The sequence below is a fragment of the Genypterus blacodes genome, unplaced genomic scaffold (assembly GCF_046128005.1).
Source record: "Genypterus blacodes isolate CSIRO-AG114 ecotype Tasmania unplaced genomic scaffold, CSIRO-AGI_Gbla_v1 ptg000084l_1, whole genome shotgun sequence".
NCBI classification, from domain to species: domain Eukaryota; kingdom Metazoa; phylum Chordata; class Actinopteri; order Ophidiiformes; family Ophidiidae; genus Genypterus; species Genypterus blacodes.
Window position 1 is genome coordinate 332,501 of NW_027466889.1, and position 22,315 is coordinate 354,815.

At 48.3% G+C, this 22,315-nt stretch overlaps 1 protein-coding gene across 1 annotated transcript in view; it reads right to left on the bottom strand.

Moving 5' to 3' along the window:
- The window catches only part of sptbn4b (spectrin, beta, non-erythrocytic 4b), a 53,199-nt gene that overhangs the window by 21,510 nt on the left and 9,374 nt on the right, over positions 1-22,315 (bottom strand). Inside the window, exons 5-25 of the mRNA XM_076158588.1 lie at positions 20,441-20,532; positions 19,796-19,876; positions 19,574-19,689; positions 19,363-19,475; positions 18,833-19,020; positions 18,207-18,324; positions 17,942-18,100; positions 17,444-17,746; positions 16,938-17,088; positions 16,703-16,839; positions 15,955-16,104; positions 15,465-15,833; positions 15,127-15,341; positions 14,887-15,024; positions 12,860-13,100; positions 12,534-12,692; positions 12,318-12,448; positions 11,991-12,216; positions 11,691-11,893; positions 10,880-10,970; positions 5,325-5,471 (exon numbers count right to left, since the gene is read on the bottom strand). Coding sequence (XP_076014703.1) covers positions 5,325-5,471; positions 10,880-10,970; positions 11,691-11,893; positions 11,991-12,216; positions 12,318-12,448; positions 12,534-12,692; positions 12,860-13,100; positions 14,887-15,024; positions 15,127-15,341; positions 15,465-15,833; positions 15,955-16,104; positions 16,703-16,839; positions 16,938-17,088; positions 17,444-17,746; positions 17,942-18,100; positions 18,207-18,324; positions 18,833-19,020; positions 19,363-19,475; positions 19,574-19,689; positions 19,796-19,876; positions 20,441-20,532 — 3,528 coding nt within the window. The remainder of the gene's footprint in view (positions 1-5,324; positions 5,472-10,879; positions 10,971-11,690; positions 11,894-11,990; positions 12,217-12,317; positions 12,449-12,533; positions 12,693-12,859; positions 13,101-14,886; positions 15,025-15,126; positions 15,342-15,464; positions 15,834-15,954; positions 16,105-16,702; positions 16,840-16,937; positions 17,089-17,443; positions 17,747-17,941; positions 18,101-18,206; positions 18,325-18,832; positions 19,021-19,362; positions 19,476-19,573; positions 19,690-19,795; positions 19,877-20,440; positions 20,533-22,315) is intronic.

Here is a 22,315-nt window from a genome sequence, read left to right on the forward strand (position 1 = left end):
GAGAGGGGATTGGATGGCTGTTGCCAGGCAACCGCCTGAAGCACAGGAAGGAGGAGACGCGTTGGTCCAGCTGCTGCCGGCTGCTTGACGTCACCACGGAAACCGACACAGTGCTGCATTATAATCCTGTAAAATGGAGCCGGCTCATCTCACCTGCACTCTAAATATGTTTGGCACATTTACTTTGTGTTTTTCATCAAGCAGCCACAGGGTCAGAGCACACACACACACACACACACAGAGATACACACACACACACACACACACACACACACACACACACACACACAGATACACACACACACACACACACACACACACAGATACACACACACACACACACACACACACACACACACAGCTACACTGGCCCGTACTGTGAACAAAGGCACACACACACAGGATGATCTGTGTCGGCTCTCTCAGTAGGCACGGGTGTTGCGTAATGGCAGTATGAGGCGAGTCATGGAGGAAATGCAGGAGGAGGCGGTAAACTCCAATTAAGACGTTTACACGCCTGAACAAACAAAAGGACTCAGGTGTCAGTCTGCTGCTCAGAGCTCAGGTGTGTGCAGGACGTCTGACAATGCCCTGATTGTAATCTAACCTAATTGAAACCGACATTGACGGACCTTTGTTTACTCCAAGTAACAAACCTAGAACAAGAGATTGATCGTGTTTTTCTCCGTACAACACATTACGAAAATTGCCTCGAACTTCTATTTATCACTTTATACGTAAAGTATCATGATTATCAGTGGAATCTATTTTATTCCATCCATGTTTGTTAATATTACCGTGTGGCGTTCAGGTGCAGATGGTTCAACCTTTGTGAACCATCAGGAGAATCAATAAGACAAAAGGCGTCTTTGTCCCAGAGAGACGGACAGTTTACCTGCACATTACAAAATGAGTTCCCGACTCACACACACACACACACACACACACACACACACACACACACACACACACAGATGGCTGATGCTACCCTAATGTGCTTCACGGCAGCAAACGGTTCTCACAAGGACCAGAAATAGACTTTGGACTCTCTGAGGACACAGGCAGAGACACAACCAGGACACAAGACGAAGAGCATTTGGACAGGATGTACCACAAACAGCAAGTCGACAATCAGCAGCTGAGCGCACATTCATCCTCATTTACTGGACGTCACAGTGCGTGCTGACCCACATGGCAAACAGGTAGCAGCCAATCTGAATGTTTGTTAATGAGCAGAGAAGAGATCCTGCTTGTTGCTCTGCTGCTTCATCTCAGCTTCATTGATGAAGTGGGTCCCATAATCCTGCCAATCATTTGAATTATGAGGTCATACTTTGGAGCCTGAAGTCATCGTAAAGTTTGTATCGATAGATTGTCTGCTAGTGATTAACTTTGGCATTTGCTCAGGATTGTATGGACAGAGCAACGAGGCTGAAGCTGCCTTTCACCCGACTCAGGGCTGGGGTTAAGCCCCGCCCCCACGCTGCTGTTGTTGTTGTCTTCTTCCTTGCTTGTGTAAACTTGCGTACTATCCACTTCTTCTCAGGACCCTGCAGGCTTCGGGCACTGAACACCATCTCTGACATTTCATCACCAAATGTAACACAAATCTGCATTCATGCCAAACACTTATACCTCGCAAAGAATGATAAAGTCGCTTGGCAACCGCGGGGTGAAACATGGCAGCCATGTATGACCTCAGTACATGAAGTCTGTACACCTGCCAGCAGCTCGGCATGCTGCTGAGGCTACAGGCTGCTCCAGGCTGCACAGGACACACACACAACTACACACTCTGCTGCTCCACTCTGGATTCATCACTTTAAGGCTGTTTTCACTCAACCGAACGTTAACTGATGAACGTGTTGCCACCAAACGTGAAATCTAAACCAATGGAAGGAAGTAGGAGTAAAAGGTGGAACGCTCTTGGACTGGCTTCTCCTCCTCAGTGGAGACATGAAGTCACATGTCTCTCACGTCTCTGCACTCACTCACATGACTATAGTTGGCATTACTGCCCCCTACAGTTATTGTAGGTATGGCATCTTGCAAAGGCGTCTGGAGGACGAGCAACCAATGATTCAATGCAGGACGTGAAAGGCAGCCATCATGTCTATGAGTAACATCCACTTACATCCTGTCTTGTTGTGTTGACGCTCTCTCTCTCTCTGTCCCACTCTATTTCTCTCGCTCCCTCTCTGTATCTTCTGTATCTCTCCCTCTCTCTCTCTCTGTCATTTTCCAGTAACCCAACCATATGGTTCCCTCCCTCTCTCGCTCCCCTCTCCCCCACCCTCTCTCACCCCACATAAGCTCATAACCCATGGATCTATAATGGAAACAGCTCCGTTCAATCAAACCTCACAGTCCTGCTCCATCTACACGATATCACTTTATAACATAACACATCAGTCAGCCAAACTCTCCACATCATAACATGGACACACACACACACACTCAGTCCCCTTGGTTTTCACTCAGTGTGCAGAGCAGTGCTGCATGGGAGAGAGGAAGTGCTTCAATGCAACGGTCAAGTCTGTCCGGTGAATGTGTCTGTCTGTGACTGTTTGCACTCCTGTGTGTGTGTGTGTGTCAGCTGCTTGTCATTTCATCTGAATGTCTTCATGAAGGAAAAAGTTTGTTGTTGTAATCACAATCTTAATCTTTGATAATTGCAGCCTTCTAAGTGGATAATCACAGTTTTGATCTCTGTAACTGTCTCTCAGTGTCCATCAGTGTCTCTTAGTGTCTCTCAGTGTCCATCAGTGTCTCTTAGTGTCTCTCAGTGTCCATCAGTGTCTCTTAGTGTCTCTCAGTGTCCATCAGTGTCTCTTAGTGTCTCTCAGTGTCCATCAGTGTCTTAGTGTCTCTCAGTGTCCATCAGTGTCTCTTAGTGTCTCTCAGTGTCCTTCAGTGTCCTTCAGTGTCTCTCAGTGTCTCTCAGTGTCTCTTAGTGTCTCTCAGTGTCCTTCAGTGTCCCTCAGTGTCCCTCAGTGTCTCTCAGTGTCCCTCAGTGTCTCGCAGTGTCTCTCAGTGTCCATCAGTGTCCCTCAGTGTCTCTCTGTGTCCCTCAGTGTCCCTCAGTGTCCCTCAGTGTCTCTCAGTGTCCCTCAGTGTCTCTCAGTGTCCATCAGTGTCCCTCAGTGTCCCTCAGTGTCTCTCAGTGTCTCTCAGTGTCCCTCAGTGTCTCTCAGTGTCTCTCAGTGTCTCTCAGTGTCCCTCAGTGTCTCTCAGTGTCTCTCAGTGTCCCTCAGTGTCTCTTAGTGTCTCTCAGTGTCCATCAGTGTCTCTTAGTGTCTCTCAGTGTCCTTCAGTGTCCCTCAGTGTCTCTCAGTGTCTCTCAGTGTCTCTTAGTGTCTCTCAGTGTCCTTCAGTGTCCCTCAGTGTCCCTCAGTGTCTCTCAGTGTCCCTCAGTGTCTCGCAGTGTCTCTCAGTGTCCATCAGTGTCCCTCAGTGTCTCTCTGTGTCCCTCAGTGTCCCTCAGTGTCCCTCAGTGTCTCTCAGTGTCCCTCAGTGTCTCTCAGTGTCCATCAGTGTCCCTCAGTGTCCCTCAGTGTCTCTCAGTGTCTCTCAGTGTCCCTCAGTGTCTCTCAGTGTCCCTCAGTGTCCCTCAGTGTCTCTCAGTGTCTCTCAGTGTCCCTCAGTGTCTCTCAGTGTCCTTGTGTCCTTGACTGAGACATTGCAGCCCTCCATGACTCACTGCTGATCTCTGTGGATGGAGCTGATAATGTAGGCAGAGAGCCCAAACCCTCCCATCGTCTGGGCGATGACCTGATACAGGACGAGCGGGCGGGCGGCTCCAGCCTGTGCACCAGGAACACAACTCTTCATTTACACTGCAGCTCTCAGGGGATTCAAACCCGTCACATGCAGGGTGGCACAAAGCCCCCTGGGGACAAGAAGTGAAGCAATTAAAGAGGAGAATCTGTGGAAGACGCTGGGCCGAATCCTTTAGAGCCAAGAAGAGAGCTCATTCAATTATCACCTCCACTGGCTCTCACAGGCCACACACACACACACACAAACGTACAGACACACACGTACAGACGTACACACGTGTACACACACACACGCACAGACACACACGTACACGTGTACTGACACGTACACACACACATACGTACACATACTCTCCCACACACACACACACATACACACACTTACACACACGTACTGACATGTACACACACACACCCACACACACACGTACACACACACATACGTACAGACACATACACACGTACACACACACACACACTTACACACACACACACGTACAGACACGTACAGACATGTACACACACACATACACACACACCGACCCTGGCTCAGATGAAGGCCTGAGCAGTGAACCTCAGCTCTCACAGTGAGGAGAGATTTGATCCCAAACCCAGAATCAATCCACTGCAGACCGGACTGAAACCTAAATCCTGGACATGAGTGAGTACAACAGCATCAGACAGCAGGATGGTGTGTGTGTGTGTGTGTGTGTGTGTAAGCCTCTTCAATAGGAAACAGATCTTATCAGGGCAGCGTGTGGTGATGAAGGTTACAGTGTTCCTCCTCTCTATTTAAAGATCCTTCCTATGAGTCTGGACCCTCGCCCCGCCACTGGCTTTGTTTTTCTCCAGTTGAGTTCAGTGTCAGACTTGGTTTGATGATCGACTGGAGTCCGTTTGCGGAAACAAACCAATGTACATCAACTAAAGTACATCAGCTGATGGTCAGAGCTCCTTTGGGTCACATGACAAACTAAACTATGCAAGCAGAAAGACACATTTGTGACATTGGGACATAAAGGAGACCATCAGCTTCACTTTATCGGCTGCAGCACACAAGCAGAGATACAAGCACACGCTAACCTGCAACATGCTAACCTGCTGTTAACACGCTAACCCTAACACACACACACACACAAGCACACACGCACGCACGCACACTCACTCTGTATTGAACACTAGCAGAGCTCAGTAACCTCATACGAGTATGTAAAGCTACAGAGTGACAGGAAACACAAAGCTGTGACAGAAAGGTTTAACATGTTGAGGAAACTACTGTCATAAAGTGAGACAGAGATATGATGGAGACGAGTCAGTATTAGAGCTCATCTTCCTCCTCTACTCACTCACTTTAAGTGCCTATAAAGTCAATAGACAGAATGAAATAAGCTCAGTCACCCAATGTCCACACACACTCTAAACCTTCACACTCCTTCTCCGTGTCTTTGATCTTTCCTGACATCAACACACTCCGTTGAACGCCCAAAAAAAGCTCCTAAACTGCAGCCACAGCACAGAGAAGTGGAGGTGTGTGTGTCTTCTTACCTTCTCTATCTTCTCCAGCCACTCCTTGTTCTGGGCCAGCTCAGCCATGAAGGCCTGGTGCTTCAGCCACTTCTTATGGAGCTTCTGGGTCTCATCCCGGCTGCCGTCTCTCGCCATCAGCATCTTCTCACACACCCAGTCACCCAGCTGGAAGAGAGGGGGAGAGAGAGAGAGAGGGAGAGAGGGAGGTGTCAGTGTTTGAGGGACATACACGCTCTAACTTCCTCATTCCTACATTTATGAAGGCACACACACACACACACACACACACACACTCTCACACAGGATCGGTGTAAACTGAAACTATCTCCCCCTCATAGGGACCGTACGCTTGAATATGCTTGATTACATGAGAGACACACACACTTGGAACACATGATCATACTGTTTATGTCACATGTGTATTGTGAAGAAGTGAAACAACAACATACACAGAATGAGATGAGACCAATCAGAGGGCAGGAAACACAAGGTCACACACACACAGACACACACACACACACACGCATGTTTCAGGTATGCAGACACACGTGCAACCAGCAGCATGGGGATGAGTGCAGGAGGGGCACAGCACAGGAGTAACACACACTCACAAAGTAAACAAACCCCCTACCCCTCAAACACACACACACACCTGGAGGGTTATAAAAAGCCATCTGCATTGAAACAGAAATACACACACAGAGAACACCTGACAGCGTCACCAACGTATTGAGGTCAGCATCAGCACCCGTTAGCTGAATCCTGCATGCAGCATCTCCTCCTCTGTGCCTTCACCTCCATCTGTGCCCGCTCACCCAAACTACCCACTCTAAGCTCCATAAGGGGGAAGAACCTGTTTACCAGCAGCATTCAGCAGACGGAGCCCGCCGGGTTGAGGCAGCTGCAGGCAGCCGCTGCTGGTATCTGCATCCTTGCTTGTCTGCCGTTTCGTCCCACGAAAGCACATACACACGCGCGCACACACACACACACACGCACGCACAGGCGCTCTTAACTGCAGACACAGAGCCGGATGGAGGGAGAGCGAGGGAAGAAAAGATGGAGCGACAGAAAAGACGCCTCTGTAAAGCTGAAAACAAAGGTGTGCAGAGAGGAGGAGAGAGCGATCCTGTAGAGCAGCAGCCTGGAGACTCCTCTGCCTCGCCGCTCACTGCCGCTGCATGGCTGAGGACTCGCCAGGACAGACCGGAGGGGGAGGACCGGGGTGGATCAGTGGCCAGGACGAGTGAGACGCGGAGAAGAGAACGAGGAGGGGGAGAGAAAAAAGCCCCAAAACAATAAAAATGGCACGCAGCCGGTGTGTGTCCCCTCCCCTGCCTCCTCACAGCACCTTCAGCTAGCAAACACTGCTGAGCTGGATGGAGCAGAGATGGATAGAGTGGAGGAGGAGGAGGAGGAGGAGGAGAGGGAGAGGGAGGAGCAAGAAGGACTGGGATTGGAATTTTAGGGGGTGGGGGACAGAGAGAGAGGCAGAGAGAGAGAGAGAGAGAGAGAGAGAGAGAGCGAAGGCAGGGAGAGAGAAAGAGAGAGGCAGAGAAAGAGAGAGAGGCAGACATGCTGTGCCTCCACACTGCAAAATCCTCTTAACCAGTCATGTGTATTGAAATTCAGATTATTGCATTTTAAAAATCATATAATAAAAAAGAAGCAGCTCTGATACAAATCAAACTGATTGTGTTCTAAAATAAAAGAACATTTGAATATTGCACTTTTAGTCCGAAAGCTAAAACTACAAAATCCAAAAAAAAGGTATTTTTGTTTTAGATTAAGATTCGATTAAATTCTAGAATTCTAGAACTCTTTTACGAAAACAGAGCTGTAAAGAAAAATATCAAATCTCATGTTGAGTTAAAAACCAAACAAATCCACAGTTTGATCTGGAAAGCACAACACAAACACGCTTAGTTACACGCATCTAAACTGAGTTTATGTGTTTGTGCTTCGCAGGAGAAAATGACTGAAATTATCTCACACGTCTCCATTTTTTAAAATCTCTCTTTGTACAACTGCAGAATAAGACAAAAGGACTAAACGACTCGCCAACATGAAAACGTTTGCAGTGCAGCTCAGCAGCTCGTGATGCCTGGAGGGGCGAGCGAGCGAGCGAGTGAGTGAGAGGCCCGCAGCAAAGGGAGGAAGAGCAAGGTGAGTGCAGGTGTGGTTGATGCTCTGTGTTCTGTTTCCTGTTCCTTCTCTGCTTTCTTAGTGGGAGACCTTTTCAAACATGGTTCCCAGTTTATTCCTGGGCCGTCCTACAGGGGAGTGGCCTGATCCTCACTGTTCAGTCATGAAGCTACATTGCCGTCTTGTTCCTTTTCACACACGCCCTGGCAAAGGCGGAATAGGAGGGGCAAGGAACGGTCCAGCAGATGGCGCCGACCACTATGAATGCCAACCACCGCAAAACTAGACAGAAGAAGAAGATGAGCCAAGGCCGGGTGAACGTGTCACTTTCCAGCCATTGTTGAAAAAAAGAAGCACTTGCAAGACATGAAGACGTCAAACATGTCCTCCTGTCTCCTGATTGGTTGGCTCGCTCCACGTCTCTGGTTAGACAGTCGTAGATGCTCGTATGTGGTCGCCCATGCTCGTCTCTGCCATGCTGCTGCTTTCATTCACAACACGGTCTGACACGCATGACACATGACACACAGTCTGGAGGCGGGACATTGGAGGCACAGATTTCCCTGAATATCAAGCCTGCTGCCGTCCAAACATGAGCCCATGCAGGACCAGACCCTGGACTGACAAGGAAAGACTGTGTGTGTGTGTGTGTGAGTGACATTTAGGACTGTCCTCTGTGATTTATTCTTATCAATCAATCAATCAATAAGTCTATTTTCTGATGTAGAAAACAGATACAAATAAAATGAGCACGTCTGAACAAGGGTTGAAAAATCAAAAAACGGTTCAATCTTCAGTGAAAAACTGAGAAGAAAGCAGCAAATCCAAACATTGTAGGAGCAGAAATCAGATCATGTTTGGAGATGAATCAATACTCCACTGGATTACTACCAAAAGAGCATTTCTTCATTGCAACAACCAACAAAACCACTATTAGCACTTTATCCTTCCCTTGCAACACTACACCCCCCCCTCTCCCTCTCCCTCTCTCTCTCCCACTGTCTCGCTCTCTCTCTCGCTCTCTCTCACTCGCTCTCTCTCACTCGCTCTGCACCAGGCAGCTTTATTCTGTTTCTCTGTCTCCAGCCTCAGCTTGCCTGACGCTGCTGCAGTGGTGAAGCAGCGAGAGAGAGAGAGAGAGAGACCGAGCCAGAGCATGCGAGAGAGAGAGAGAGAGCGAGAGAGAGAGAGAGAGAGCGAGAGAGAGAGAGAGAGAGAGAGAGAGAGAGAGAGAGAGAGAGAGAGACAGGTGAGGACAGTGCAGTGACATATGAGTGATATATTTGTAGAGTGAGAGATTTACTGCTCGGCTCTCCTTTAAAGGGCCAGCGCCCCATTTCACTCCTCCGCCCCCTCGGCTAACAATTACTCTGTCTTTGTCAATTTGTCGCCTCCTATTGGACCCATCACACACACACGCACACACACATACACACCGATCCACTCACAGTGACTTACAGCATGAAAGGTAAAGTTGTGATCATACATGCAAAAGCAAAACATTTGCATTTAAATACTTTTTGAGACCCTTTTGCTGACATTTCCAGATTTCCTTTGGCACACGAACACATCTCATGAGACACTTCTACACCTTGTGTAGGAGTGTCTGTTTAGGGAACCCTCCCAAAGAAAAGATGATGTCAACGTGTTATGAAAATAAAGGAGGAATCAGAAACACCACAGAATGAAATGACTAAAAGACAAAAGAGCAAAGTGCAGCTGCAGGGATTTGTGAATGAAACAACGTCACACACTGACAATCTGTCAGGGGAGTCTGAGAGCTCAGTGTCCCTAGTGGCAGAAATCATTATTGCAATTGAATCAGACAATCGTGCCGGAAGAAGTTTTCACACACATACAGACATACATATGATTGACACACACACACTTTCACACACTCAAGCCTGTGACTGCAGAGGTCACGGTGGGGTCGCGACCTGATGGCCCCTCTGAGACTGTAAATGAGATGAGAGAGGAAGAGGAGGAGGAGTTTGGGTGGACAGGTATGGAAGCGACTGATTGACAGCTGATTAGGAGGATTAAGTCAATCCAAAATAATTGACAGTATTTTGATAAGTGAGTGCTTCTGTTTAAAGGAACAAAGGGATCTTCCTCACTTCCTCACCTCCATTCACTGATTAATCCCTCACTTGCTCCACACACCAGAGTGAGCGAGCACCAGAGGTCCTTTCCCTCCATAACACACAAGCACATGGACCTCCTAATGTAATACCACCTCAGCTGGGGAGAGGCGCTGTTGAGTCGTAAAGGCAGTTAGACTTTCCAGGAAATAGCCTCAGAAATAGATCAAGAATGTGTCTTTAGTTTAGTTCCTACAGAAACTCAGAGTACATCAGCTCGCACCAAACTAAACTCATCTGTCAACTTGTCTGAAAGAGCAAATCACAGAGTCCTGATGTCTCTACAGGACAGACTGCTCTGGATCTTTGTCATAATAATCACAAACTGTGTGTTCCTGTGTGTGTCCATCTACTTCACTGCAGTCTGGGACTTTGGTAGCATCGTATCAGATCTTACAATGATGAGAGTGGATCTGTTGGACAGTGGCTGTCGTGTGCAGCAGTCGGAGGCAGGAACACACCCTGTCAGCCGTCGCAGTGTCACTGGTCACACACACACACACACACACACCCTCACACACACACAGTTGGGGGAAGCCTCCTCATGCATACTGTATTTCTGCGCAGACTGATATATGCTGACTGAAATGCACGTGGGCGTGGGCGCGCGCACACACACACACACACACTCACACACACACACACACACACACACACACACACACACACTCTTCCTTCTCTGAATTAGTGATGAGGAGCTGTGGCTGTGAATTATTCAGGAGAGGCGAAGAGAAAAAGTTGCTGAAACTAAACAAGGTTGTAGTCCAGAGGGGCGGCTACAGAGTGACAGAGCAGAGGGGAGAGAGCAGAGCAGAGCAGAGCAGAACAGAGCAGAGCAGAGGGCTGCTGGAACATCCCTGGGCTGGATTCATTTAAGGCTTTGGTCAATTACAAGAAAACATAAACACAAGAAGAAATGGAGCCAAACTTTGACACGGTGCTGATGTGTCACACCTGAACGTCACTCAGCTTCATCTGACTGAAACAACAACGCTAAAGACCCTTCAGACCACAAGGATGACATCACACATTGCACAAGTAACTTCTTCCAACTCCATGAAACTTCCTCTGAGATTAACTTCACTGTTGCACTGAAACGATGACACATGATCTAAATGTGTTAAACCCAGGATGAAAGTTATACAACATGCCATCCGTCACCTTTACCCCATAAACATCTTGTTCTGCTCGACACCCTTAGGTGCCCCAACAACTGAAACATGTAGGTGCTGCAGCAGGGGACGGTAGAAGTGGATCACTAACAGGAACAACAGATCCGTCTCCTACCTCATGACAGTCCTGGAGGAACCTCTGGAGCTCCCACTGGTCGTTGAGTCTCTCCAGCCACTGCTGGGCCAGCATCCTGTTCTGGTTTCCCCTGAGAGAAGCAGCAACACACACACACTTCAGTCCAAAGATACTACAGCTGATATGATCAATACAGTGGAGTCGATCTGTGGTGGAGCTGATCAGGTCCACGAGACGCTGAGATGTCCAACTTTCTCTCTTTCTTCAACAGATAAAAGGTTCAGTACAGTATTTCAGGGTTTCTCTTTGTCAGATCTCACTCATTGTTACTTTGACCATAAAATCAAGTCACATTACCAACAAGTGAATTTGTAGAAATGAATGTATTTGTGAAATTGTTACATTGTTTTGAAGTGATGCATCATGGGATACAAATCAAACCCTACTGAACTAATGAATGCAAATTAAATCTAAAAAACATATGGGTTAACATATTGCTATTGTTGGACCCACAATGACACAAACACACACACACACACACACACGCACACGCGCACACACGCGCACACACACACACACACGCACACACACACACAACCCTGGCTATCAGACAGATTTCACGGTCAGTTATCAGGTTCATGGTGTTCAGGGGCCCTCTGGCTGCTCTCACTCTTCTGTTTTCTTCTTCTATTGTTTTGTGGCAGCTGCTCTGTATAATCCGCTCACGTGAACAAGAGCATTTGTTGCATCATTGCTGCTAAATGAGCAACCGTGTTAAAACTACTGCAAACTGTTGAGGACGAGATACCTGGAGCCCTATTGCTAGATAAAAAGAAGAAGAGAATCCTACCTGTTGGCGAGCGTGTCGATGCGTTCCTTGATGCGATCAGAGTAGATGTTGTTCTGGCTGATCAGACTCTCTCCGGCCTCGATCACAGCTTTGATCCGGTGCAGGTTCAGCTCCATGGTGGTGGTGAAGTCCTTGTGTTTCTTTATGGCGGCTTCCACCGTCTCCACTGTGGTGGGAAGCTCCACGTGAGCCAGCGCCGACTCCTGAGAGGGAACAGATACAGAATGAGGATGTATTTGTTTACCCACCCAAGTTGGTTCTATCTGTATCAGCACCCAGTGTTCATGTTGTTCTCCTCACCTGGTTGTTGAGGAAGGACTCGGCCTGCTTCACGTCCCTCAGGAACAGATGGAAGATGTGAGCCTGGACCAGGACCTCTCTCCTGGTCTCCCACATCTCCAGCAGCTTGTTCCAGCCGACGTCGAGCTTCTGGAGCCACTGCTGCAGGGCGGCCTGAGGGAGAGGAGCCTCCTCCGACTCCAGCAGCTCGTTCATAGCCTGCAGACGCTCGTAGTCCTCCTCGTATCTGTGGGAAGGAGGAGAGCAGAGAGCCGCGCTCAAGAGTCTGACACCACTGAGTATCGCAAGTTCAGTTATGTTTAGGATTGAGTCATCATGGTGACTCACCTTCCTATCTCCTCCTTGAGGGCGGCGTGTTTATTGATGAGTTTCTCAGCCTCCTCCAGGTCATTGGGAAGCTGGTCTGAGGCTGCAGACGTCTGCGTCTGGACCAACCATGTGAGGAATGAGTCCAGGTCCTGACATGATGAGGACAGGCCCGTTACTCACAGCTGTTTCAGACATTTTCCAGCTGTGTTCATGTGCTGAGCGTCTCCACTGTACCTGTATGAAGCTCTGCAGCCGGCTGGCCACCATCAGCGAGTCCTCACAGCCCTGCAGGGTTTGTTTTAGCTCCTCCCACTCAACACTAATGCCATCAAAGGGCACCAGAACCTCCATGGCTCGACCCGGGTGGGTGGTGGCCAGATGCTCCGCCTCCTCCTATAGGCCACCGAGAGAAACACACAAATCACTTCCTCTGTTGTTTTCATTGCTGAGGACAGAAACAGCTTTAAAATGAGCCTCATGGATTCAATCTGCCCTGTTGTAGTACAAGTACCAAAAACCCTTTTTAATGTAAAGGAAGTTATCCGCCGCTCCTTGCCCACCTGCAGATGCAGCAGCTTGGGCTCCAAGACAGACAGCGCCCCCTCCATGGTGGACAGGCGTCTCTGCAGCGCCAGCACGCCGCCCAGGTCGCTGCCCACATACTGGGTGGCGTCGATGGCTTTCCTCTTGTCTTGGATCTGAGACTTGATCTCCGCACACTCCAGCTGGTAGTTCTGAAGGCGCAGCACCGAGTCCAGGTGATCCTTCTTCTGCTCAACCAGCTCCACGATGCTGTTCCACCTGGTGTGTGGAGGCGGAGAGAAGATCAGAGGGAAACTCACTGAGAGAGGGACAAAGGTAAATTATCTGGGGAAGAAAGTCCAACATGTTGCAAGATAAAGAGTCAGGAATCAGGAGACATCAGGTCATTCAGCTCCATTTCTTACTACCTGATCAATTACTGAGGATTTAATCAGGTAATATTCTGTGATTGTTTGCTTGATATCTATTATTATTAGTAGATAAAGTGAACAGAAAGATGCTGAAACTAAATCTTGTCACCCAACTGAGATAAGGACATCAGGACAATGACAGTGTGTCGCTGTTTCCTGTGTGTCTGCCATGTTGTCTCGCCTCAAACTTTGATCTTGACGTTAATGAGAAACACGCTGGTGTCATAATAAACTCACTGAGATACTCTTCATCACGTTTGCTCTCTGCTCGTCTCCTGTTCACCATATCTTTATACAATATGTTCTCCTGATTCTGCTCCAGACCAGCAGGTCACACACACAGGCCCATCCAGCCAAGAAACACACACACACACACACACACACATACCCTTGTGAGTGAAATGAGGTAATGACAGAGGACTCAGCACGCAGGCAGGAAAACAGCCTGGTGACAGTGACCTCATAGCTGCAAGTCACATATAGATGTGTTGGTGTGCATGTGTGTGCGTGTGTGTCTGTGTGTGTGTATGTGTGTGTGTGTTTGTGTGTCTGTGAGCTATGTGGGGCAGGACCATATGTGTTGTATGTGAGTATACAGGGAAGCAAAAAGTAAATATAATATATAATAACAATATTTAAAAAGAGAACTACTATATAAAATGTAAATGTCCACATGGAGTTATAAAGGAACAGAACCATGTTGGTCAGCTCTGGTCTCTGATGGGACAGATGGCCTCCCTGAGGTGACCCGTGTGTGCCAAGGTCACCAGACACACGAGCACCCAGCTGACCAGGAGCCTGCTGTCAGACACACAGTGACATATGACTGAAACTCAAACATGTCGAGGAGGTTCGATAACACAAGTCCAACCTCCGCTACACCCCACATCACCGCTCACCTCTGCTGGGCCCTGTGCTGCCGTTCAAATGACCTTCACCTTTCAGTACGTCACCTAACCTCCCTCACATCATCTGGGTGAGTGAGATGAACCGTCTCACACACACACACACACACAGACACACACACAAACACACACACACACACACACACGCGCGCGCTCTTCTGCTTCAGCCTTATTATGTTTGGCACTGATGCTGGTAATGTTAGTCGCAGTGTTGATGTGTGTGTGCCCTCCCTCCGTTCATTGGATCTCCTCCTCTGAAACACTAAACCAAGCTCTTTCATCAACACAACTCAAGTTTGTGTTGTTTTTCATTTTCGAGTGTTCGATGCACAAATCCAATATTTATCAGTACAAAATCCAACAGTGGGACTTCCTGTAGCCACGTAGTCAAGACCTTTTCCTGTGGTTTATTTAGTAACATGAGAATAAATCTATAGAAATTTGTGCAATGACTCCACACTTTCCACAGTCAAAGTTTAAAAATTACACAATTTTCAAAAGTAGGTAGAGAAATTTGTTTTTGTTTCAGAATCTGACATCCAATGAATGGAGAGGGCGTAGATGGTATCAGTCCAAACTACAGCACATCTGTCAGTAGTAGTGTAGCAGTGGCAGTACTGGTAGTAATCTAGAAGCAGGACTGAAATATGTCAAGCCTTCTGATTGCTGCTTAAGTTCCTGCTGTTGTCGTTACTTGCTGATGTTGTGAAGTCGTCTTTGTTCCAGTACCTGGAGTTGAGATGGTCCTGACAACCTCTGACCTCTGTCGAAGATGGATGACCTCCATCCAGGAGCTGCTGGACTATCTGGTTAACATCTAAGATCCTCCCCATCAGGCTGTTCATCTCCTGGTCCAGGCTCTCAAACCTACAGGAGGAGCAGGAACAAAACAAGAACTGTAACAAAGACCTGCACTGGTGGAGACTCCTTCTGCTCTCTGTGGGATCTCCTTTCCCTCCCGTCCCTCACCTGTGAGCCACCATCTCCACGTCTTCCAGTCTTTCGGGGACCTCCATCTTGTCGAGCCACTGCTCCTTCTCGTCGATCCACAGCTCGCAGGAGTTGACCTCGCTGAACATGCGGTACACAGCCAGGGCGTCGTGGAGCCACTGCTGCCTGAGCACGGCCACCTCCGCCACCTCAGTGTACAGCTGCTCCACCTCCCCCATACGCACCTGCACCTCCTGCCAGGGAGAGGAGAGGGTGAGAGGAGAAGATTCAAATTCAAAATGGTGGAGACTGGAGTGGGCGTGGCCTATTTGGATGGATGCCAAAAGGCCCAAATCCCATAAAAGACGAGTACCTACCTCCTGTTCGCGGTACTGAAGAGGCAGCGCCACCATGTGTTTACGCAGGCCCACCACATGCAGGCGATGTTTGTCGATGGCTTCTCTGACGCCTCTGTGCTTCTTCAGCAGCGACTGGGTGGAGTATTCATCGTGTCCAAAGTCTTCACTGGACACCAGGCGGTAAGCATCTTGCAGCCAGGCCACCAGGTCGTCCGTCTCCGTGGAAAACTGAAAGAAATTCAGCGCCTCCTGCAGGTGACCGAGACGCTGTGCCGCCTGGTCCTCAAGCCGCTTCCACTCTCCTTTCACCTCCATGATGCGCTCCTGGATGCCTGCAGTGCCAAAGCTCTTATCGCTGAGGATCTGCTTGCCTCTCTTCATGGTGTTCTGACGGAGAAGGGCAGTGTTACTCAAAACTCTCTGGGTGCAGTAGAGCAGAATGACACACACACACACACACACACACACACACACACACACACACACACACACACACACACACACACACCTGCAGCAGTGAGCGGTGAGCCAGCAGTTCCCCTGCCAGCGTCTTGTGTTTTTGCAGAAGCTTCAGCACACTGCTGAGATCCTTCCCGTAACCCTGAGCTCCCAGGATGGAGCTCTTCTCCCTGATCCAGGCCTCCGACTCCTCCAGCTCCTAAAAAACAAGAATGGAACAAACTGTAAACACAAAGAACACGTCGAGAAAACAGTAAAGGAAGAAAACAAAGCTGAGAAAATGAAGGAAAGATATTTCTAATGTGCTCCTCAAGGCAAGCAGGGTTTAGCCTCATGGAGCAGTAATGTAATATAATTAGTGCCTCAGTAATGTGAACCAATGACTCCAATGACAAAGAAATCCATTATTCTCTTTATACACTCATTACACTCACACTGCACTTCCTTCTAAAAGCTTATTAGCTAACATTAGTGAATCATTTGGCCGAGCTGATAACTCAGTCTGAACATCTCCGCTGCTTGGGTGAGGAGCTCAGAGAGGAGCTGTCACTGAATCTTTCACAGGGACTGAAAGGCCCCCAAATCTCTACAGACTGGAGGTCCAGTGACTAAATATCACCACAGAGACTCAAACCGCAAGACATTTGGTTCTCAAGAGTAAACAGCAACAAGAGGCCTGATGAACAAACTGAGTACTTCATTAAAACGAGACAAGGTTGAAATGAACATCCTCAAAGGTCAGGAGGGAAGCTATGACGTAATGACACTGATACCCAGGTCACCTCAGTCCATTTTACCTGAAAGAAGGCCCACAGCTGCCTGGACTCCTCCAGCTCGGCGCGTCTCTTCACCGCCAACTGTCTCAGCTCCTCCAGACAGGAAGAAACGTGGTGGACGCGGTTACAGATCACCTGTGGGTCGCACGGCTGGTAACCTAGGAGACATCATGTAATTCAGTCATTAATAACCATGGCAACACACACACCCAAGCAATGGGTCCAGGAGTAATGAGGTGTCAAGGTGTGTTCAGACCTTCTATGGTGGTGAACTTGAGGGCGGCGGTGTTCAGCGTCTCCACCCTCTCTGCCTGGACGGTGATGTCGGCTTCCTGCAGGCTGTGTTTCTGCAGCAGGTCGTCCACCTCCAGCAGATGTTTCCCAAAGTCCTTAGACAGCAGCTGGACCTGGGAGGAGGGGAAGGATGGAGAGATGTAGAGAGAGGGAGATGGAAGAGCAATTCAGTCAAATCACATTTTATTCAACTATTAACTAAACCTTCCCTCTGATTCTTCTATGATTTAGAAGATCCCATGTTGCTCTCTGCTGTAGTAACAGTAATAGTAATGGTGGTGACAGTGGCAGTATTAGCCGTAGCATCAGTGCTAACAGGGCTCACTGACAGTTATTGACTCTGGCAGCAGTAAATACAGCAGCAGAGACAGAAGCAGCTTCACACAGCTGAAGCTTCTCACTAAGGATAAATCCTCTCATTCTCTCCCTATTCTGTATTATTCTTTCAGGCCTCTTTGTCTGCAGCACCTGTGTGTCCTCCATCCAGTCGATCATGTAGACCATGTCCTGAAAGGTCTTCTGCAGGGCCAGGTTCTTCTCCAGCCGGGTCCTCCGTCCGGCTACCAGCTCCTTCAGCAGAGCCCACTGCCCCAGGATGTTCTCCTTGCGAGCTGAGATGCGGCGGATGTCGTAGTATCCCTCCGTCTCCATCTCAGCAGCCAGCTCCACCACCACGCTGATGCGCTCCTCATACGAGGCGATGTCTGCTTCGATGGCCTCGTGCTTCTTCATGGCTGCCTCCACTGCTGGCAGGTCGTAGCCAAAGTTGTCCTACAAAGAGAGGCAGGGCGAAGTAATAAGAAGATGAGTAGTCTGATCAGGAATAAAGCCACAGTGGACAAAGCAACACCTTGACTTTTGATTCCAACAGACGCCCGGGGACAATTAAGACATTTATTTGCAGCTAAATGGCAAAAGGTTTGGATTTTAAAAGCTGCAGATCTGCGGCCTGGTCTCTGCTCCTACCTGTGATACCAGCCGCTGGTTCTCGTTGAGCCAAGCTTGCCTCATGGTGGTTTTATGGTCGAAGCGCTGAGCCAGCAACTCCAGCTTCTCCTGGCGAATCAGCTCCTTACGCAGAGCCACGCCCCTCTCATGCTCCGCCTTCTCCAGCCTCTCCCAGGCCTGGACAGGAAATAGCAGCCACAGATAGGGAGTTACCAACAAAGACTCACCTACACCCGAGGGAACATTTTTAATAAATGCACTTTATACTTGTTGGCTGTTTGACCTTGTTAATATCAGAGATGAGCTTCCCATCATGAGGCACAAAGGGCTTCTGGTTGTTGGCTCTCAGTTTGCTTTGGATAGTGAAGAGAAGGACCTCGAGGTTCCCCTTTTCCTGGAACCTACAGAGAGAGAGGAAGAGAGAGAGAGATACAGAGATACAGAGATACAGAGAGAGAGAGAGAGAGAGAGTGAGAGAGAGAGAGAGAGACCCTCAGATTCCTATACCTGTTTACACCGTAAACTCTGTGAGCAACGCAGCCAAACACGTCACCAACATTCATTTCCTTTCCAGTAGGACTCAGTGATGATGATGATGATGATGATGTTGCTGTGGCTGAATGCTTCACAAGTTCACTGGCAGGGAAAAGCTGACAGAATGCTTTTGCATTTTCATCAGAATCTGAATAAATCTGGATCAGTCTGTTGCCACTCACAGCCGGATCAGACACATGTTGTTGTTTCACCACCAATGTGAATTTCATGTTCAGTGTTAAAGGGAAGATAAGTGATTTTTTTGGCTGTTTTGTTTTTGATGAATTTACTTCCATTAGATGATAGCACTGAAATTCTGATCAGATAATCATAGTGAGGTCTTTAAAGTGGTGAGATGTCCCATATCAGACATACTTGATGGGCTTCTCTATGGTGCAGTAGGTGGTGAAGGCCTGGAGCTGCTGCTGAACGCCGGTCAGCGAGTTGGCAAACTTCTGGTTGCTGATGACAGCGATGGTCTTCTCTATCCAGTCCAGCAGGTCAGAGGCCAGAGACTCATAGCGATTAACGATGTTCTCTGCCTCAATGCAGCTGTCCAGAACCTGAGACAGAGAGGAGGACAGATGAGATGGAGAGGAAGGAGGAGAGGAAGGAGGAGATGGAGGGGAAGGAGAAGAGGAAGGAGGAGAGGAAGGAGGAGATGGAGAGGAAGGGGAAGGAGGAGAGGAAGGAGGAGATGGAGAAGAAGGAGGAGAGGAAGGGGAAGGAGAAGGAGAAACAGTAGAAGAAGGAGAGGAAGCAGGAGATGGAGAGGAAGGAGAAGAGGAGGAGGAAGGAGAAGAAGGGTGAGATGAAGAGTTGCAGCTGTAGCAGTTTTTGTGCTTCTGTGCGATGAGTGCAGTGTGAGTGAGTGTGAGTGAGTATGTGTGTGTGCATCTCTTCACCTTGCCAACCCTTTTGCCCTCCACAATAAGAGCCTTCATCTTAGAGAAGTAGTGGTAGTAGGAGACCACATAGGTGATGATGGACTTCTCGTCTGGGTTCTCTGTGTTCACGTCTACACGGGACACAAAATACATTTTAGTCATTTAGGCAAAGACATACAGCCTGTAATTGTCACTAGTTTGTCTTCATTTCAGTCTTTAACCCTCTGACCTTCAGGATCCAGGAGCTTTGTGAGGCCCAGGTGCTGCTCAGCGATGTTGAAGGCTTGTTGGAGGTTATGGGTTGCATTGGACCTTGTCAGCTTGTGGAACTCTATCAGATCAGGTCTGTGGGGCACAGAGAGATGGAATAGGTCAGAGTTTATACAGCTATTTGTATGTAAACCAGGTATATGCTTGTCTGTGTGACGGTGTGTGTGTGTGTGTGTCCTGCCTGTGTCTGTGTATGAGCGCGTTGAAGGCCAGGCCGTCTCTCCAACAGGTGGTGAAGTTCTGGATGTTCACCTCAGGATACCTGAAGTGCAGAGGAATTCCATTAAAGACACATCTTACACCATCACAACATTTATTTTGTGTTAAATCAACAAACATTGAAATTATAATACATAAATGAATCCCCGTGAAGTTCTTAATCTGCGTGTATCTGCCCCATCCACATCTCCACCTCTCAGATCTCATTCTACTGGACTATTGGCCGCCCTTCCCTTTCACCTCGGCACCCCTGGGTGTCAGGGCCTTCAGCTCCTCTGCACTCAGCCTCTGGACCTCTCTGCCCACACGCTTGTGTCCTTCAAGTCGTGTCTCCAAACCATCTGTCCTTCCTGTCTGTGTCCCTGTCTCACTCTCCTGTGCTTTCATCCACATTGCTGCTTCGTCGCTTATTGATTTTTGTTCCTGTGTGTATGTTGTTGTAAAGTGACCTTGAGAGTCCAGAAAGACGTAGATAAATAGATTGTATTATTATTCAGATTGTCCTTATGGTTCTGACGGAGAGGAGGGTGTGGCCTGGATCTGACTGGTTGAAGCAGAGTGACGCAGCTCGTCTGCTCTGTTGCTCTGCGGTGACGTCACTGCTCACCCTGCGGTCTTCATCTGGCACCACAGCAGCAGGGCGTCCTTGGCAGAGCGAGTTTCTCGGTTGTCCTCCGTCTCTATCTTGATCACCTGGATCTGAGATAACAAACACACACACACACAGAAACACCAGTTCAGTCTGGGTGAAGTTATAGGGTCTGGATCCTATGACTGTAAACGTTTAGGAACATAACATGTCAGTATTGTATAGTAGTATATTCTCTCCCCCTCTCCCTGTATTGTAGTATTGTTGACCTGAACATCTTCCTGTGAAAGGAACCCACAGCCATCTTCATCTTGAGACGATGACCTCATCAGTGTGCCGCCTGACGACAGGCCACACTGACACTCATTCATCCAATTACATGGCGCTGACATGATCCAAGGTAATTGGGGATGTAACACCCTGGAATCAGCTGCTGTCCACATCATCAGGCACAACACTGCACACACACTCACACACACACACACACACTCACGTGGAGGGGCACAGATGGACAGTCACCATCACTAATGGAGAGCAGATGAGTTATAGCAGCACCTGTGTGAAGGTTCATCCAGGTCGTCCAGCTCCAGCAGATCAAGGCAACGTGACTGAACCGTGTTTCATGTTTTGTATTCTGGGATTGAATCCGTGAATAAGACCTCACAGCTTTACTGTGAGTAAAGCAACAGAATAACAAGAGAAGATCTGACAAACTGCTATGATCCAGATGGAGAAGTGTCCTGAGATACACACAGAGAAGGAAACGTCTCACTGAGCTTCAGGTGATACTTTGCTCCTCCGGCTCATTCAGGAGCTTCACACTTCACACTTCAGTCTACAGACGAGCTCACAGAGGAATGTGTCTCATTTCAGAGACACATTGAACAAATGTAAACAGAAAAAGAGAGCAGAAAGTGTTTGATGTAAGCAAACACAATACAGCTGATAGACACAACAGGAACTGATGTCACTGCAGTTACTGTTGGAGCATCACTCTGGAAATACAGAGGGATTACCCCTCTGTATCCTCCCTCTGTCTCCCTCCCTCTCCCTCTCCTTCTCCCTCCCTTCTCTCTCTCTCTGCCTGTGCGGCTACTGCAGAGGTTGGGCTCTACCTGCTGACTGGACAAAGCAAAAAGGAAAGTCTCAGTTTCTCCCCGAAAAAGAGGAAGGAATGAAAGAGGAAGACGATGCATGTAACACCATACCTCTGCCAAGTGTGAGCAAAAATCCATTTTAGTGTGATTAACAAAGATAAACGTTATCATGACTTAAAGCTCAAGCCTCACTGTGTTTGGGTGAAGCTGAGCTGTGGTTGATCTCTGCTCAGGTTTGATCCAAACAAGCAGCAGCAACTCTAGAGTTTATGTTCCTTGTGTTTTATTTGGTTTATTTAGATCTTTTCTGTAGTTGTTTAGATTATGTTGGGTCGGTCTATTAGCCTGACATCCTTCTTTGCCCTTTTTCTAAACCTGAAAATCTGTCTCTCTCTCTCCCTCCCTCTGCCTCCCTCTGTCCGCTCTCTCTCACACACACACACACACACCACTGAACACAGTTTCCTGTACTGCTCTCCTTTTTCAGCTCATGCAGAATTGAAGAGGCCATCGATCGCTGGATGCCGCCCAAGTTTGCAGCTGATGGCGTCGGTGCTAGCTAGCTACAGCGCAGTAGCACCGACCAAAAACAAATACAGTACAGATACCTGATCCATACATGAGCCGGCTTTCTTTTACAGATATAAATATATAAATAAAGCTGAAGTGAATTTGATGGATGAACCAGTGGCTCACATGTCTGTCACACATAAAGCAGCGATGTTATATCTTCAAGTCTAATTTGTCTAACTGAAAGGCGGAGCTGCTGCATGAAGACTCTAAACTCTGGGCTTTG